General features: G+C 37.4%; 1 protein-coding gene across 10 annotated transcripts in view; it reads left to right on the top strand.

The window, feature by feature from the left end:
* Nucleotides 1-17,984, top strand: part of Bltp1 (bridge-like lipid transfer protein family member 1) — a 182,171-nt gene extending 164,187 nt beyond the window's left edge. For all 10 annotated transcript variants that reach the window (XM_085682396.2, XM_085682395.2, XM_085682390.2 and 7 more), the window contains 10 exons: nt 29-179; nt 723-880; nt 1,001-1,193; nt 1,410-1,627; nt 4,935-5,186; nt 7,853-8,056; nt 8,698-8,892; nt 9,296-9,430; nt 12,469-12,634; nt 17,294-17,984. In XM_085682396.2, coding sequence (XP_085538522.2) covers nt 29-179; nt 723-880; nt 1,001-1,193; nt 1,410-1,627; nt 4,935-5,186; nt 7,853-8,056; nt 8,698-8,892; nt 9,296-9,430; nt 12,469-12,634; nt 17,294-17,510 — 1,889 coding nt within the window. In that variant the 3' untranslated portion in view covers nt 17,511-17,984. The remainder of the gene's footprint in view (nt 1-28; nt 180-722; nt 881-1,000; nt 1,194-1,409; nt 1,628-4,934; nt 5,187-7,852; nt 8,057-8,697; nt 8,893-9,295; nt 9,431-12,468; nt 12,635-17,293) is intronic.
* The last annotated feature ends 1,656 nt before the right edge of the window (nt 17,985-19,640 follow it).

The raw sequence follows: 19,640 nt of genomic DNA, 5'->3' as shown, positions 1-19,640 counted from the left end.
GCATATTTGATTTTTTTTCTGTCTTTAGATTCAATTTCCAAAACATCAACGCCTGTTAACAAATCAAACAAAGCAGCAAGCCAGCAAGGGACTCCATGGGAGACACTTGTTGTATTCGCTATCAACTTGAAACAACTAAATGTTCAAATGAATATGAGTAATGTCATGGGAAATACAACGTAAGCTATTTAGATACAAAGAAAATAGATTTAATAAAATTTTTAATTTTCTTATAGTGTTTTAAAGCAGTCCCAACCCTTTTAGATGTAGATGTCTTTGAGACAGTGAATATAGTGGGTAAAATGTTAACTTTCTATTTTGACTTAATTGTAAGGATACTGTAATACAAATACCATAAAACACATTCCCAAAGGAAAAAAAAATAAAAAAAAATAGGATAATTTTCTAGCTAGAAAGCTTTGTTAGTTTAATATTTAAACATCTATCACGTAGTTCTTGTTTAAATTCTCTGTTAACTGATCTGGTGGGTGTATACCACTCCTCCAAGAGGATGAGCTGAGTTCCAGTACTCAGAACCAGTTTCAACAACACTGTGTGATCCAGACTCAGAGAAAGGAAGAAATAGTTCAGTGTCAAATTGGATCGTCTATTAAATAATCTGATTTAGCTACCTGATCTATTAAATAATCTGATTTAGCTACCTACTATTTTTAATTTATGACAAACAGCCACCTATCTAACAACTTTTTTCTTCTTTTTAGTTGGACAACTAGTGGTTTGAAAAGCCAAGGCCGGCTTTCTGTAGGAAGTAACCGTGATCGAGAGATTAGCATGTCTGTAGGTCTGGGAAGGTCACAGTTAGATTCCAAAGGAGGAGTAGTTGGTGGGACCATCGATGTCAATGCTTTGGAGATGGTTGGTATGTTGAAATTTTACACTAGTATATTCTCAAACATATTGGGAAAAAAAGTTTTAAAAAGTCAAATTTGCTAAGTTTTCCCATGAATTACAATGGAAAGTAATTACTGTTTTTATTTAGCTCATATTTCTGAACATCCAAATCAGCAACCCAGCCACAAAATACAGATTACCATGGGTTCTACTGAATCTCGGGTTGATTACATGGGCTCAAGTATCCTTATGGGTATCTTCAGCAATGCTGATCTTAAGCTTCAGGATGAATGGAAAGTGAACTTATATAACACCCTGGATTCAAGCATGACTGATAAAAGGTATTTATTAGGATGGCCCCTTCTGGAAACTTTATGTGACTGCCCTTAATATTTTTTTACATTCAGGGATGGGACAAATAGTTAATTTTTTTCTAAAGACTGATTTTATATTATACAATTAATACAAATGTAAACACTGGGAAGGGCGGATAATTATTCTTGTATTATTTATGTCTTCTGTGAAATTTCTGATACAGATTCTGTTTCATACTCTAGTGAGATTTTTGTGCATGGAGACTTGAAGTGGGATATTTTCCAAGTAATGATATCAAGATCAACCACACCAGACTTGATAAAAATAGGAATGAAACTCCAAGAATTTTTCACACAACAGTTTGATACCAGCAAACGAGCTCTGTCGACCTGGGGACCTGTTCCTTATCTTCCACCCAAGACCATGACTAACAACCTGGAGAAAAATTCACAAGAGCAGTGTAAGAGTTAGAAGTCAACGTTGATATATTCTTACTTTCTCTGTATGTATATTATTAAGCAACACATTTATATACCATACTTAGAAGGTATCCTGTGGGTTCTTCGTTTACCCACTCAACATTGACTATGGTCCTGATAATGGCATTGACTGTCCCTTGGGAGGGTATACCTTTTTCCACTACAGCTCACCTGAAGCATACCTGCTATGTGACAGTATTATATTCTGGTTTGTGCATGGGCTGAGGAGTCAGAAGAACTGAATCTATTAACTTTTGATACTAGGCAGGTTATTATCTTTCACTTAGTAATTCATAAATTAGCTTATATTTATTAAGTGACAGCTGTATGCTTTGGTACTTCTCTAAACACAAGAGTTGAAGATAATGACCTTTTCTACCTCATGAATCTTACAATCAAATAGGAGAGAGAGACTATAATTAAATGCATAAATGATAGGATTGGTTATTTTAAAATAAAGCAAGGGGAGAATATAAAGAAGACTAAGGTGGAAGAATAGCTATTTCAGAAGAGATGATTGGGAAGCAACATCTTGGTAGAAATGAGTCACTGATTGAAAGAATTGAGATAAGATGTGGGGAAAAGTTCTGGGCAGAGGGTCATAGAGATGTGAGGCTCCTTTTGTTCTTCACAAAGTTGGCTTATTTGAGAATCACTGTTGGACCTAGTGGCACAGTTCTCTAATATCAACTACTTGGTAAACTGAGACAGGAGGATCACAAGTTCAAGACCTGCCTGGGCTACAGAACAAGTTCAGTGCCAGTTTGGATAACTTAATATAAGACCCTGTCTCAAAATGAAATTATCACAATGGTCTGGGGGTGTGATTCCATGGTAGGACCCTTGCTCAGCATGTTTTCAATGAATAGGGTTTGGGGGAATTAAGGGGCATTAAAATAACTGATGAAAGCAGTTATGAGTAAGAAAAAAATTAGACATTAATTCGGGTACAGGTCACAAATAAGGTTTTTAATAAGATGAGTAAATATTGTAAAGTTTTTAAGAGATTCAGTATTGGGGCTGGAGAGATGACTTACTGGTTAAAGAACACTGGCTGCTTTTCCAGAGGTCCCTAGTTCAACTCCCATATCTACATGGTGACTCACAACTATCTGGAATGAGATTTGGTGCCCTCTTCTGGCTAGAAGGCATATGTGCAGGCAGGACACTTATAATAAATAAATCTTTTAAAGAGAGAGAGAGAGAGAGGTTTGGTATCATTTGGTTTGCCTTGTCATAAAATATTCCTTTTTTTAAAAAATAAAATTTATTTTTTAAAGCAATCTTTTCTCATTTTACATACCTATTCCAGTTCCCACTACCTCCATTCCTCTCACTCCCCTGACCTTCTCCCCACCCCAGGCCCCAACCACTCCTTAGACTTCCCAAGTGAAATCAACAAAGTCTGACACATCACTTTGAAGTAAGACCAAAGCCCTCTTCCTGTATCAATTCTCTGCCCCCCCTCCCCCGCCCCATATCAATTCTGAGCAAGGTTTCACTCCGAAAAGAATGGATTCCAGAATGCCAGTTCAAGCACTAGGAATATTCCTGGTCCCGCTGCCAAAACATCACCATGGTTACTGTGTAGAGAACAGACTTTATAGGCAGTGAGGCATGGACACAAGAAGGACATTTGTGAGAATCCAGGCTAGAGATGATGGTCCCCTTAGCTAGGGCGACAGTGATAAGTGGTGACAAATAGTAGGCAGGGCCTGGTGGTGGTGGAGCAAGCCTTTAATCCCAGCACTCAGGAGGCTGAGACAGGCGGATCTCTGTGAGTTTGAGACCAGCCTGGTCTACAAGAGCTAGTTCCAGGACAGGCTCCAAAGCTACAGAGAAACCCTGTCTCAAAAAACCAAAAAATAAAATAAAATAAAGAAATAATAATAAATAAAAAATTAGTAGGCAGAATGATGAAAACTCTTAATCTCTTAATTAGTTTATTTATGGTTTGGGTTTTTTGGTTTTTTTGAGACAGGGTCTCTACATAGCCATAACTGACCTGGAACTAAGTATGTAGACCAGACTGACTTCAAACTCAAAGAAATTCACTTGCATCAGCTTCCCACATGCTGGGATTAAAAACATGCACTACTACGCCCAACCTAACTCCTTAATTAATTTTTTATCATAGAAATAATGTGTGTACATTGAAAGCAAACTAGTAAATATAAACAAAAATCATCACTGTGAAGCAACTTAGAGCTTATATATGGATTTTTCTACATATTTGTACACTTTTTTTAGCCAAAGTGTCACATACCCTTTTCCACAGTTCAACTTTCTATTTTGCAGTTAGTTATCTCCTCTGGCTTCCAGGGCATATTCAGACTTCATGACTGACCCACAAGTATCAAGTAGTTTGTCCAGCCATGTTCAAAGCTTAAATCTGGTTGTTACCTATCTTTACTCTCTTTAGTCTGACATATTTCCTTTTTTTAATGACTGTACTTATTAAACAGATTTGGCCAGTTGTCTGCAGAGCACCCTACTCTTTTCAGTGACTTCTTTGTGGTGTTATTATCTTCTAGTGGTGTATTTCTCTAGGCCTTTATATTCCCTAGAAACAGTATTGTTAGCAAGCATGTATAAATTGCAGTGCTGTGCGAGGTATATGGTTTACTTTCTTTTGAAAAGTCCTTGTCAAAAGAAATAGCACCAGGTTTAGAGAATTGCTTTAAAGAAAATATGCCAGTTAAACACAAAGCATGATTCTTGGTAGTGCTGAGATAAGAATGGTAAACAGCCACAAAGGACATTACAGGAACGAGTGGGGAAAATCTGAATTCTGTGAATCATTAGTACTTCTCAAATATTAATGTGCATCTATAACGCCTGGAAATCTATATTTTGACAGTGCTAAGGAATGAACTCAGAACCTTGTACATACCAAGCAAATTCTTTTAAAAAGCAAATGTGATAGAGTAGATAGTGGGGCATAAGAATGCTGAGTTTTATCAAGCTCCTAGAGTGCTACGGTGCTGGTCCTCTGACCTCACTTTACTAGAAAACAATTAGGAGGGAAAAATATAAAACCTCTCTCATTCCTGATTTTACCTATGAAGAGTTGTTAGACCTGATTGACAATTGATTTAATTATTGTTGTGTAGAAATTGTGTAAAATGCCATACAAGCTCTTTGTAAATCAGCTAGCATTATAGATGGTGTATCATTTCCACTCATTTTCTGAGTCACTTTTAGCTGTAGAATGTACCTGCCTCTGCCTTTTCCCTGCTCAGGTTGCTTGAGATCATTTATGACAGATGTTTCTTGGTTCTCTTGCAGTGCTCGATGCTGCGCACCACCGACATTGGCCTGGGGTGTTGAAGGTGGTATCTGGATGCCATATATCCTTATTTCAGATACCATTGCCAGAAGATGGGATGCAGTTTGGAGGATCCATGAGCTTACATGGGAATCACATGACCCTGGCTTGTTTTCATGGCCCAAATTTCCGTTCAAAATCCTGGGCCCTTTTTCATTTAGAAGAACCAAATATTGCCTTTTGGACTGAAGCTCAGAAAATCTGGGAAGATGGTAAACTGACACATGTCCAGCTTTTATTCTTTGCTATCATCTGGCTTGATCATAAATGACTTATGTAATTTTTGTTTCTTAGGTCTTTGTGTGTTAATTTTTGAAGGTGTATGTGTATGTGTGGTGTATGTGTGTTTTTATATGATGTCTTTGAGTGAAGGCATGTTCATGGCACAGTGTGCTTGTGAAGGTAATAGGACAACCTAGAGTACCAGTCCTCACCCTCCACCCTGTTTGAGACTAGGCTAGATGACTCATGTGCTTCCAGGGATTCTTCTGTATCCAACTCCCATCCCAGTATAGGACCCTAGAGATTAGAGACACACTTTACTCTATCCAGCTTTACATTGGTTCTGGTGGTTCAAGCTCAGGACCTCATACTAGAATAGTAAATGCTTTACATACTGAGCCACCTCCCTGACTCATTTGTGCTTTTGTTTGTTTATAATTATTTATTTTGAGAGAGACACATTTGTGCTATAGCACACATGTGAAAGTCAGAAACCAACTTGAGGAGCTGTTCTTAGGGGTCTTGGGTTGTCAGGCTTGGTAGCAAGTGTCTTTATCCCCTGAACCATCTCCCCAGTCCCTTTTGAATGTTTTTATTGGAGATATCATCTCTATTTAACAGATAAGGGGCGAATTCATTGCTAGTGAAATTAGCATCTGTGAAGTCGGGACTTGTTAAAGAAATATCTCAACTTGTTGTCTTATTCCATTACTTAAATTTAGTGCCCCTGTGACTGCTCTTAGCGTGATATGTAGAAATATTCCTTGTAAAAACATGCAGACAGTGTGAGGAGATTCTGTATAGACAAGATTGCATTATAAAACTTGAGGGCAACAGTAATACCCTGGAAGGCCACACCTCCAGAAATATCTAGTCAGACAAATTGGTCACAATGGATTATTTACTTATTTTTTAATTTTTTTATTGATTTTATTGAGCTCTACATTTTTCTCTGCTTCCCTCCCTGCCTCTCCCCTCCCCCTCAGCCCTCTCCCAAGGTCCCTATGCTCCCAATTTACTCAGGAGATCTTGTCTTTTTCTACTTCCCATGTAGATTAGATCTATGTTTGTCTCTCTTAGGGTCCTTGTTGTTGTCTAGGTTCTCTGGGATTGTGATTTGTGGACTGGTTTTTCTTTGCTTTATGTTTAAAAACCACCTATGAGTGAGTACATGTGATAATTGTCTTTCTGTGTCTGGGTTACCTCACTCAAAATGATGTTTTCCTGCTCCATCCATTCCTGCAAAATTCAAGATGTCGTTATTTTTTTCTGCTGTGTAGTACTCCATTGTGTAAATGTACCGCATTTTCCTTATCCATTCTTCGGTTAAAGGTCATTTAGGTTGTTTCCAGGTTCTGGCTATAACAAACAAAGCTGCTATGAACATAGTTGAGCATATGTCCTTGTGGTCCTTGTGGCACGATTGAGCATCCTTTGGATATATACCCAAAAGTGGTATTACCAGGTCTTGAGGAAGGTTGTTTCCTAATTTTCTGAGAAACTGTCACACTGACATCCAAAGGGGCTGTACCAGCTTGTATTCCCACCAGCAATGGAGAAGTGTTCCCTTTACCCCACAACCTCTCCAGCATAAGTTTGTTATCAGTGTTTTTGATCTTGGCCATTCTTACAGGTGTAAGATGGAATCCAGAGTTGTTTTGATTTGCATTTCTCTAATGACAAAGGATACTGAACATTTCCTTAAGTATCTTTCAGTCATTTTAGATTCCTCTGTTGAGAGTTTTCTCTTTAGGTCTGTACTCCATTTTTTTTATTGGATTATTTATTCTTTTGATGACCAATTTCTTGAGTTCTTTGGGGTTAGTGAAGATCATTTCCCATTCTGTAGGCTATCGTTTTGTCTTGTTGACCATGTCCTTTGCTTTACAGAAGCTTTTCAGTTTCAGGAGGTCCCATTTATTAATTGTTTCTCTCAGTGTCTGTGCTGCTGGGGTTATATTTAGGAAGTGGTCTCCTGTGCCAATGCATTCAAGTGTACTTCCCACTTTCTCTTCTATGAGGTTCAGTGTGGCTGGCTTTATGTTGAGGTCTTTGATCCATTTGGACTTGAGTTTTCGTGATAGATAGGGATCTATTTTCATTCTTCTACATGTTGATATCCAGTTATCTTTTTTCCATTTGATGTTTTTTGCTTCTTTGTAAAAAAAATCAGGTGTTCAAAGGTGTGTGAATTAATATTCGGTTCTTCGATTCGGTTCCACAATGAGTTTTTTTTTAAAAAGGACACCAAAACATGTACAAAATTCTCAAGGAACTAATAAAAATATTTTAAAAGAGCAATTCCTTTGAGCAGTTTCCTATTCAGTGTTTTCTTCTGTTTGCCTTTTGACAATGCCTTTTAGCCCAGGTTGTCCTGTAACTCGGGATCCTCCTGTCTCTGCTTCCTGAGAGCCAGTATTGTAGGTGTGTCCCATTGCCTGACCCACTCAGTTTTTTCTTAACAAAATGGTTGATGTTCTTCATCTCACTGGGATAAATCCAGTTAACTAAAATAACTGTTTGTGTACTTTCTCGTTTATTCACCTTCCTACCCTTTGTACAGCTTAGCTAAATCTATTACTTGGAAGCCACAGTTACTTTCTTAGTTATAAATATAGTTTGTCGCTTATACAAACATATCTTTCTTGTGCTCTAGGCTCTAGTGATCATTCTACATACATTGTTCAAACACTGGATTTTCATCTGGGTCATAATACCATGGTTACCAAACCATGTGGTGCTCTGGAAAGTCCCATGGCAACAATAACCAAGATAACAAGGCGTCGCCACGAAAACCCACCTCATGGAGTAGCGAGTGTAAAAGAATGGTTCAACTATGTCACTGCCACAAGGAACGAAGGTTGAATATTTAGCTTTTGTTGGGCTTCTTTTGTTTGTTTTTCTATTTTGAGCTCTGTCAGCTGTTTAGAATATAAGTAGAGGTCAAGTTTTCATGTCTTGATACAGTATTCATTTTATTTCTGTTGATACATAAAGTGATTATTTAATACAAGAATCACCAGCCTGATGATACAGCATTTTGTAGACTTAAATTAGCTATAACTGAAACTATGCTAAATAAATTGGTTTTAAATGAATAAAATTAAATTTATTATATTTTCTAGCATTTGAGAAATATCTTAGAAATTATTTGAAAAATGTTTTATAACTATTCTGTGCATTTGATAACAATAATATATATGCACATTTTTTAAGAAAATGAACATTTACAACTTGTTAAGTGAAGAGTTTAATGTATTGCAGTGTCTTTAAAGCCACACTTCATTCAGCTTAGATAAATCTGTTACTTTACTCTGATGTCACAATTATTTTCCTGGATTTAAATACAGCTTAACACATTCAGAAATATATGTTTAGTTTTTTGGTTTTTGCTGTTGTTTTTTTGTCAATAGGGCCAAGGTATCATTCTGCTTTATTTAAGTGCGGTGTGTTGATGGTACCCTTTGGCTTAGCTTAACCCTTGCTGTTTTATGTGTGTAGAGCTAAACTTACTTCGTAATGTTGATGCTAATAACATGGAGAACAGTACTACTATGAAGAATTCTAGTTTGTTGAGTGGATTCAGGGGAGGTTCCAGCTACAATCATGAAACAGAGACTATCTTTGCATTGCCAAGGATGCAGCTTGAATTTAAATCAATTCATGTTCAAGAACCACAGGAGCCTTCATTACAAGGTATGTAGAGAAAGAATCTCTAGTCTTAACAGTACTAAGGAAATTCTAAAGAAACTTCTGACTACTGCTCTCTTCCCACAGGTTATTTTGGCATATTAATTTAATAAAACGGATGATATAAGTCAAACTGATGTTTGTACCAGATACTTATGGCCTCTGGTAAATTATTTAGCCTGTTTGTGCCTTTTCTTCCAAGTACTGGGAATAACAATTGGACTTTATTAAAATAAACAATGGCACATTCTAAGAATTTTTAATAATCATTACCCTATAAATCGTGCATATAGCAGTTGATCATTTCTTTACAGTTAGATTTCAAATGGATGCATTATATGGATCTATGTAAATATTAATGGGAAGAAGCCTTGAAATTTTTTACTATATAAGAACTTTATCATTACAGATGCCAACTTGAAACCCAAGGTGGAATGCAGTGTGGTGACAGAGTTTACTGACCACATTTGTGTGACTATGGATGCTGAGCTCATCATGTTTCTCCATGACCTGGTGTCAGCCTATCTGAAAGAAAAAGAAAAGGGTGTGTTGCATATTTTTATTTTCTCTTTTTATTTTCTTCCCTGTAAACTTCTTGAGTATCTGCTAGTTACATGGCACTCTTTTTTTTTTATTTTCATTTATTTATTTTGGTTTTGTGGGGGATGAGGTACATCATGGCATACATGTAGAGATCAGGATGGCTTATAGGAATCAGTTTTCTCCTCCCATTATGGTGTTTGTGAAAATCAAATTCATGTCAGCCTTGGTAGCATTTGTCTGCCCTTCAGTGGCACTCTTTTTATAAGAGTTTGGGATTTGGGGTTTTTTGTTGTTGTTGTTCGTTTGCTTTATTTTTTTAAATAGGGACTGAAAGGATGGCTCAGTGTTTAAGAGTACTTGCTTCTCTTCCAGGAGGCCTAAGTTTGGATTCTAGCTCCTATGTCAGGTGGCTCACAACAATATATAGTTCCTGTTCCAGGGGATCAAACACACACTCTCTCTCTCTCTCTCTCTCTCTCTCTCTCTCTCTCTCTCTCTCACACACACACACACACACACACACACACACACAGAGAGAGAGGGAGAGAGAGAGAGAGAGAGAGAGAGAGAGAGAGAGAGAGCATGCATACACATAAATAAAAATCAAAAATAAATGTTTTTTAGTAGTTTTTAAAAATATTAAAGTCTGCCGGGCGGTGGTGGCGCACGCCTTTAATCCCAGCACTCGGGAGGCAGAGGCGGGCGGATCTTTGTGAGTTCGAGGCCAGCCTGGTCTACAAGAGCTAGTTCCAGGACAGGCACCAAAGCTACAGAGAAACCCTGTCTCGAAAAACAAAAAAAAAACAAAAAAAAATATTAAAGTCTGTAGTTAAAAGCCTTATTGATGATTTTTGCAGAGTGGGAAATGGGAGGAAATACTACTTAAATCCGTAAAATGAGTGAAGAAACAGCTACCTAATAAAGTTGCATTGTTTTATGTGTAGCATACAGTTGGAAAAACTGGATTTAGTAAGGAGATAATTCTGTGGCAAAGAACATTTTAATTTTATAAATAAATTACTTATATCTTAGCAGCCCAGTTTTGATTTCATGAGCTAGATACACATCTGTTTTCCTACTGGCACATAAATGTTGACTCATTAAGAAACATACAGTGACCCTAATAACCTATTTGGAATTAGGAATTTGGAATCCCAGAGCTCCCACATAGCTCTGGGATTACAAGAATACACTGCCTGGCCCAATTCTACATGTGATTCTTACTAAATGTAGCTTGAAAAAGATAATTTGTTCAGGACATAATATAATACTATTTTTTTATGAAGAAAAATTTTAAATTTACCTTGCAGATATATCAAAACTAAAAGATTATCAAAAAGACTATGATGAAACTACAAATTTAACGTAACATAGATTGGACTACTCTTCATTACTGTTCTTCAGAAATGTGCCAAAATTGAGAGTAAAATCTATAGTGATGGTGGGAAGATTCAGTCTCCTACATATCTCACACTTTGCCCTAGAAAGTGCTGTGTGTTGGACTTCCCCAAAGCATGAACCTACCTTTCATGTCCTAGCACATGAAGTGCAGCCGCCACTTGTTATCCTGCTCTGTACCAACCAATAGTCAACCTTCATTTCTAATCTGCCCATGTATGAACGCCTGTACTTGTTTCTCTCAAATGTTATATAAGGCATTTGACATTTCATGAAATACTGTATTGGTCTTAGTCTGCCTCAGACTAGTCTCTCTCTAAAGCAAAAATCTCTTAATTTAAACTGTTTTAGTCAGGTGTGTAGCATAGGCTTATAATTCCAATGACTTAAGAGGATTGCAAGTTCCAGGCCAACCCAGGCAATTTAGTGACCATCTCTCGCTCAGAAAATAAAAATAAATTAAAAGAATTAGAGATATAGTCTTAGTGGTAGAGCACTAGTGTGGCATCGGGTAGACCTTTAGACTCAATCCCCAAGTACTGCATAGACAGTTTAAGATATTTGAATGGGAAAAGACAAAGTGTTGTATGTGAGGATTTAGTTATAAAGATAGTATAATAGCTACTTAAGTGTAGCTCATTATTACAAATTTGGACCAAAATAAATATAAACATTCTCTGAGAAAGTTTTTTACCATCATTTAAGACTAGAGTAAAATCAGTAATTTCTAGAACATGGAGATATAACAGTGTATATCACCAATAATAAAAGCCCAGCAAGTACAGTAGAACTTGCAGGAATCTGTGTTCTGACAGTGTGGTATTGCCTGGTTCATTACCAATCAAGTTGCAGTAAGAGCTGCACAGTGAACATCATCTTCAGTTGTTTTATGTTCACGTTGTGCCTTGAAGCCTGTACTTCAAGAGAACTGCTGTATTTATTCAGTAAGATCACATAAAAAGCAATGTGTGTCACAGATGTGATCTGTGTGTTTATGGTAGCTAACTTTAAAAAGACTTGTCTTTTGTAAGTCATACTTGAACATGAAGAAAAGATTTTACACAAAAAGCTGCTTATTGACACTGTTTTCACAACTATATAGCCATTACAGGAAGCACTAATTAATGCTTTAAATGAATTTTATGTTATGTAAATAACAGTCCAACTAAGTTACAAAGTCACAACCTTTTTTTTTCCATACTGAAGTTTAGACTCAAATGCTAAAAAAGTATTTTACCATGGAATTAGTAACCCTGGTCCTTCTTTAAATTATTTTGAGACACAGTCTCAAATTTTAGGCTGACTTGAAACTGGCAGTCTCCTCAGTCTCCTACTTAGCTGTGGTTACAGATGTGACCAGCATACTCAACTGCTATTCCTTGTTTAGGAAACCCACCTTTGTAAAGGACAGTGCCCTACACCTGCTGTCACATATATGAGCTCTACAATCTATACAGTGGCAACCTTGCTTTTCTCAGAAATACTAAAAATTGGTTTCTCTTGACTTATTTTAAGTTACCTTTTAATAAGGTAACTAAATGGGGCTTGGCATGGTAATAGATAAAATGATAGAGCCAATAGTGGTTCTTAAAATGGTTTAAAATTTATAAGATCTGGTTTTATAAATTTTTTCATTTGTAGCCATTTTTCCACCTCGGATTCTATCCACTCGACCAGGACAAAAGAGTTCAATTATTATGCATGATGATAATTCCTCTGACAGAGACAGAGAAGACAGCATCACTTACACCACTGTGGACTGGAGAGACTTTATGTGCAACACATGGCATTTGGAGCCTACTCTCAGGTAAGAAGTGGGTGTGCATACTTCAGCGTGTCCAAACTTACTGCACTGGTGGTTGTTCCCAGTGCTGAGAACAAATGCTTGACAAGCCGGAGGGAGGGTTTGTTGTGTTTTATAGTTTAAGAGGGGATACAGTCCATCCTGGTGACCCAACATGAGGCAACTGGTCACAGTGTATCCACAATCAGAACTAGGAAAATGACAGACAGTAAGTGGGGCCAGGCTATAACACCTCAAAGCCTGTCCCTAGTGACCCACACTTTCCACGACCTTCAACAGTGCCACCAACTAAGGACCAAGCCCACGAAATATAGTTCATGTTCAAACCACAATACCTACTCCATCCCCACCAGGCTCATAGACATCCCATAATGCAAAATGCATTCATTCACCTTCAAAAGTTTTTATAGCCCAAAGTTTCTCTTGAGATTTAGGGCAGTCTTTGAACTGTGAACCACTGTACAATCAAATATCAAGTTAATACTTCCAATATAAAGTGGCATGGAGGAATAGGGGCATACCAAGGAAAAAATGGGCCAAAGCAGTACTGAAACCCAGCAGGGTAGAAACCAGGCCTCCAAAGGTCTTCAGTGGCTCCACTCATCCAGTTCTGCCTCCTGAAACACATATACCCTCTCTCTTAGGCCAGTTCTCCATGCCTGTAGCTTTTCTCAGGAGACATCCTGTGGTCCTGGCATCTCCATCATCCGGGACTTTCCTCTCCTACTTGCACTTCACTTCCACAGCTTCATGCAGTGAGTTCTTGGTGCTTTTTTGCAAAGACTCTGATATTGCTGTACATTGTCTGGCTTCAATGGCCTCAGGAACCTTGGCACAAACCTCTCTGATACCCCATCCTTGTATCATTCTTGCTTGTAAGACCAGTACCATATAGACAGTGCTGCCAGGTTCTGCTGCTAGCTGAAAATGTAGCCTGCCTCCTCAGACAGGAGTAGCCTCTATGTGGTGGTCCTTGAAGAAATATCCTACTCAGATGTTCTCCTGAAAGGTAGCCATTTTGGTAACATTCTCAGTTGAAGCTCTCTCCTTACAAATGAGTTTGCATTTTCACAAAATGGAACTTCTGATGGGTAAGGTGCCAGGGCACCTTTCCAATTACTCCAGTGCAGACAACCAAAGTGTCTCTTTAATAGTGTTTTTCTCTTTTAACAGCCACTTTCTTATGTACAATTTTAAACTTACATCTTCATCAAACTCCACATTTCTCGTCTTCTCCATTTGTTTCTCACTCTTACTATTGACCTGGTTAGAGTAGCCTGAATGCTATTTCGCCACAATATTTCCTTCACCAAACAGATTATTGGTCCATTATTTTTTAAATCAGTCCCATTCAAATTCTCAGAGCATAGACAGAATGTAGCCAAGTTCTTGGAAAAGATGTAGGAAGAATAGTCTCTAGCCCAGTTATCAGCAGTCCTTACCCCAGTCATGAACTAGACCTTCATTATCCACATTTGTTTCTTGGCATCCTTGACTTCTACACTTCGACCCATTAAACTCTGCTTTGTAATACTGAAGGGCGTTTTTAGCCCAAAGTTCCAAACTATTTTAATTCCTCTAGTAAACCAGTTCCAAAAGTCTGATAACCACATGGTAAAGATTATCACAGCAGCAGCCCCATTCTCAGTACTAATTGATGTAATAGTCATGTTTTTCCATTGCTGTGACCATACTTAACAAGCAGCAACTTAAGTGAGAAAGGGAAGGCTTAAGAGGGGCATGAGACATCTATAGTCAGGAAGTAAAGAACAAACAGGTAATACAGAAGAACTGTAAAACTCAGGCGTGCCTATACCCCACATCCCAGTTCCGCTATTAAAGGCTTCATAGTTTCCCTAAACAGTGTCACCATCTGGGGACTGAATGTTGAAACACATGGGCCTATGAGGAACATTTCACATTCAAATCACCAAAGGTTGTTTCCAGGTTCTGGGTATTACAAATAATACCCCTCAACTGAAGAATGGATAAAGAAAATGTGTTACATTTACACAGTAGAATGCTACTGAGTTGTAAAAATAATAACATCTTGAAATATACAGGCAGATGGATGGATCTAGAAAGGAAAAAAAAACATATTGAGTGAAGTAAACCAGACCCAGAAAGACAAATATGTCATCACTCATAAGTGGCTTTTAGACATAAAGAAAAACCAGCCTACAGTCCACAATCCCAAAGAACTTATACAACAAAGAGGACCCTAAGAGAGACGTGCATGGGTCTAAATAGGAAGGAGAAAAAGATAAGATCTCCTGAATAAACTGGGAGCATAGGGATCTACCTGGGGTAGAAGGGGAGAGGGGAGGAAGGGAAGGGAACAGAGAAAAATGTGTAGCTCAATAAAAACTCCTTAAGAGTAACTCCTTATGCTGTTGACCTTTCTTCACCTTCTGATGAGGACCTTAATTTTAAATTTTAGGCACCCACAGTATCAAGACCCATTAGTTGTCTTTACTTAGGGTTTCTATTGCTTCTACAAAACAAAATAACCAAAAAGCAAATTGGGGAGGAAAGGGTTTATTCAGTTTACACTCTCACATTGCTGTTCATCACTGAAGGAAGTCAGGATGGGAACTCAGGCATTACTGGAACCTGGTGGCAGGGGCTGATGCAGAAGCCATGGAGGGGTGCTGCTTGCTGGTTTGCTTCCCATGGCTTGCTCAACTCATCTTATAGAACCCAGGACTAGCAAGTAGCCCAGGAATGGCACCACCCACCATGGACTGAGCCCTCTCCCAGTGATCACTAATTGAGAAAAATGCCTTACAGCTGGATCTCATGGAGGCATTTCCTCAGCTGAGGCTCCTTTCTCTCTGAAGACACTAGCTTGTGTCAAGTTGACCCACAAAACCAGCCAGTAAAGTCATCACACATCATTAATAAGGAACTGTCAGAGTTTCTACAGGATATGAGTTATGACAATTCCACAGTATCACAATGTCTTCTTTTTGCATGCTAAACAATATAAAACCATGCCTACAATGCTGAACTTAATGCTATCAGTTAATAGTTACTTTTAATGGGTCATATTTTTCCACAGTCATGACATACCAACTACTTTGCATATCAAATCTTCATAAGTATTTTCTAGTATTAATTACAATGGTTGTTATAGTGGTGCTGCTTTGTATGTTGTTGTTTATGATTAACATTCTTTCTGTTTTTCTCATCTACTTTCTATTCAAATTGTAATGTTCCAAATCCTTGGATGGTAGCCAAAAATTGACTCCATCCCAGTGTTCAGCAAGATGATATTTTTATTAAATTAAATTATTATGCAGATATATTTGTATCACAAAATAACTCCAAAACAACAAAATTTTATCGTGTACAGCTATGGCTTGTTAGTAATGTATAGCCAATAAAATTTGCCTTAACCAAATCAACAGAACACTTTTTTATGAGAAATCTTAGCATTGCTATTATTAAGGCCAACATAGGAATTTTTTAGAGGTACAAATGCAGCAAAATATTTGGAAGATATATTTTAGACTTGTAAATCTAAATTATAATGGAACTAATTGTGTATTTAAATTGACTATAAATGAAGATTCAAGTGAATATAAAAAGTTACTACATTCCATTTTTAGCAAGCTCATGACTAAAAATGATAAATAGTATAGAGTGCTAAAGAATATTGTTAACAAGCTCTTAATGTGCAAAACAATCCCACACAAGTTTGGATTCAAAAGGGGTATTTATTTTAGGGGAAAAACTTACAGAACACTGACGGCCAGGAAAGGAGTCTAGTTGCTGGAGCAAGAGCCAGAAGCAAGAGAGCGAGTAGAGGACTGCCGCTCTTTTTAAAAGAAAAATAGACCACGGTGGGCTGGTATCTTGGTGGCTATTGGCTGAAGGAGCGGAAGGCGCTCCTGCAGCAAGCTCTGACTTCAAGCTTGACTTTACCACAGAGTAGTTCAATAGTCAAGCTCAAAAGGCCTGTCTTCTCTTCCTTCTTTAGTTTCCTATTTTTGAAAAGAAATGGTAATACTTACCTATGTGCTCACCTAGCCATAGGCATCACTCAGCACCTAGAACTAATCTTTTGCAAGCCCAGAAATGAGGTAGGAACACACCAATATGAGTACATCCCTCAAAAAAGAAAAAAAAGTCAGGAAATACTTAACACACCACTCAGTTCCTCTATTAACTTTACCAGTCAGACAAATCTTCTATAGACTGAAGGTCCAAGAAGTGAGTTACCAGTAACCTGTCCTCCACAAGAAATGAAATGTCAAAATCCGGGAGAAAATGGTTCTCCTTTCAAACATGTTTAGCATATAGCACTCAGTAAATTTTAGCTTTTCCCTTATTACAACCACATTCTTATGAAGTCTTTTAACCAGTTGTCCTTTTAAATATTTAAGATGTCACAGGCCTGAAATAAATTAAGCACACTGGAATTCCATTAATATTGTTGCTGTATGTAATATGTCAGAGACGTATCATCACCTATAAATTGTTTTCATAAAGCTATTACAATAAATCTAAGGCTTTTAGACTCAAGTATTCAAATATATCTGCTGACGTGTTTTACCCAGACAATATTAATGGAGTGCAATAATGTTCATGGACCTACCCTCAGGGGTATGCAAATGGATCTTATGCCTTGACAATGACCTTTTCTCGTTACTGTTTTAGATTAATTTCTTGGACTGGAAGAAAGATTGATCCAGTAGGTGTTGATTATATTCTTCAAAAATTGGGCTTTCACCATGCCAGGACTACTATTCCTAAATGGCTTCAGAGAGGTGTGATGGACCCACTGGACAAGGTGTTGTCTGTTCTCATCAAAAAACTTGGCACTGCACTGCAGGATGAAAAGGAAAAGAAAGGAAAAGACAAAGAAGAACACTAGAATAGTAGCTTGATCTGTGAAAAACCTGATTGTGTCCGTTAAGTTTTATTACACTGGATTTCTTTTTCAGCATAACTTTAAATATTACTTTAAATAATTCTAATTTTGTGACTATTATTGTAACAGTTTGTAAGTTAATCTGTTTATTCTAGTTCTACCATTCTGTATACAGTAAAGTAGTGCATGAAAATATAAATTTTATGGAAAACTACATAAAATATACACATAAAATTTATGATTGTTTTATGTGCAATATGATTCTGCATTTAAAATATTTGCAGAGTAACTGTGAATTTTTTTGTTATTGGCCATAACTTTTAGAAAAACTCTTGTTGATAATGTGATTGGGGGGATCATTTTTTTATGTAGACTTGTATAAATACCTATTTGTATATAATTTGAGTAATTGTGATGATTGTATACAACAAAAATGTTGTTTGTAACTATTGTAATAAAGTCACAATAATGGCTTCAGACCATGGTTAGTTGTTTCAAATATTTTTCTCACTTACTAGTGCTCATTCTGTTTCACAGTTACCATATGTTTTTTTATAGATAGTACATGTAAAAAAATTTAAATGCATAAAAATACTGAATAAAAATAGGGAAAAGGTTTCAGAGATTCTCAGGTTTCAGAGCCATTAGGTATTGTTCTTTTCAGGTGGTGAGTACAGAGATGCTCATTTTTATTACACTTTATTTAATCTTTATGTATGTAACCTTTTATGCTTATGAATTCATAAGGTGTGTTATATAATACATGTATATGTATAATGGACATTTGTGAAAAACACTGGTACATGTGTAGGCATGCTAAAAAGAATTTAAGAGAATTATAGTATCTAAAATAATACTCCAGTCCTCAGTGCACCTGAATAAACAAATATTCAAAAATAGGTGTATTATTGATAACTCAGGTTGGAAATTTGGCCAAGTCAGGACAGTCCAAAGGTTAGGCATACAGCAGAACTTAAGAAATCTCAAAGAAACTCCTGGTAGATCTTTGCATAGAGATGAATTTTACTAAAAGAACAAACCTCCAGAAAAGCCACTTGCCAGTCACCGGGCTATGTCCAGTAAACAGTGGTAAGTGGGGAGCTAACTGCTGGTATCGATTCTTTAGTCTTCTGCCATCTCATTGTGTAACTGGCTTGGCGGACCTGAGGACAGGCAGCAGTGGCACTTGTGCTCCCCAGTTTTGCTATTTCACTCTTGAAAAGCTAGGCCTTGGGGAATTGGAAGTTCTCCAGAAAAATCTCATGTTGGGAGAAAGCCTAAAGCCTGAGTCAGCCAAAAAGGAAGCTTTTCTTATAGAAAGAGATTTTCAATTTGACAGACCACCTTGTTGAAGGGTAGAGCCAAATGATGGGTCCAGGACTATTTAACCTCACTTCAGGACCCAGAAACTGCACTTAGGGGTGTCACTGGTTCTTTGTTCCTCTTCTCTCTGTGGTTACATTGAATAAAAATCTCCTTTCCTTTTACTGTTGATTTGGATTTATCAAGGACAGGTAGTCAAACATGACTTGTTGGGGCACAGGTTGTGAAACTAACCCAATAACAGTCATATTTCAACCTCTGAATCCTCTCTAGTGCCCACAACAAATGGTCCCCAAAGCTATCTGTGAAATATCATTTCATTAATCAATCTTACCGTAGAAACAAGTTTACTACCAGAAAGTTATTTACTAAACAAAACAAAAATCAATTCATTAGTTGACCTATTTGAATTCCTTTTTAGATACTGACTTATAGTTCTAATAGAGGGCAAGAGTTATGTCTAGCTAAGCAGTTTTGGTCAAAGTATAGTCCCACTTATCATTGACCCATCATCTCAGTTCAAGACTTTCCTGCAAGATATATGGTACTATCTTGGCACTGACTGAAATCCCAGTCCCCTTCCACTCCTAGCATGATGCCTGGGTGCCTTGTTTTACAGTCTGATGGGAGGTTTACAAATATACTTTTGGAATAAGAAAGTCCTCACAGAACTTCCAGATGTTGGGAGATGTTTCTGTTTTTAGCAAAGTGTTATTATTGAAAATCACTCCGAAGAACAACTACTGTCGGTAGTGACAAGCCCTGTGTCTGTGGGAGCAGTGCTGGAAAGTGGCAGTTACAAAGTCTGGA

The sequence above is a fragment of the Myodes glareolus genome, chromosome 20, assembly GCF_982192425.1.
Source record: "Myodes glareolus chromosome 20, mMyoGla1.1, whole genome shotgun sequence".
Taxonomy (NCBI): Eukaryota; Metazoa; Chordata; class Mammalia; order Rodentia; family Cricetidae; genus Myodes; species Myodes glareolus.
The sequence above is the reverse complement of the archived record's forward strand: the minus strand, read 5'-3'. Positions and strand labels throughout refer to the sequence as shown.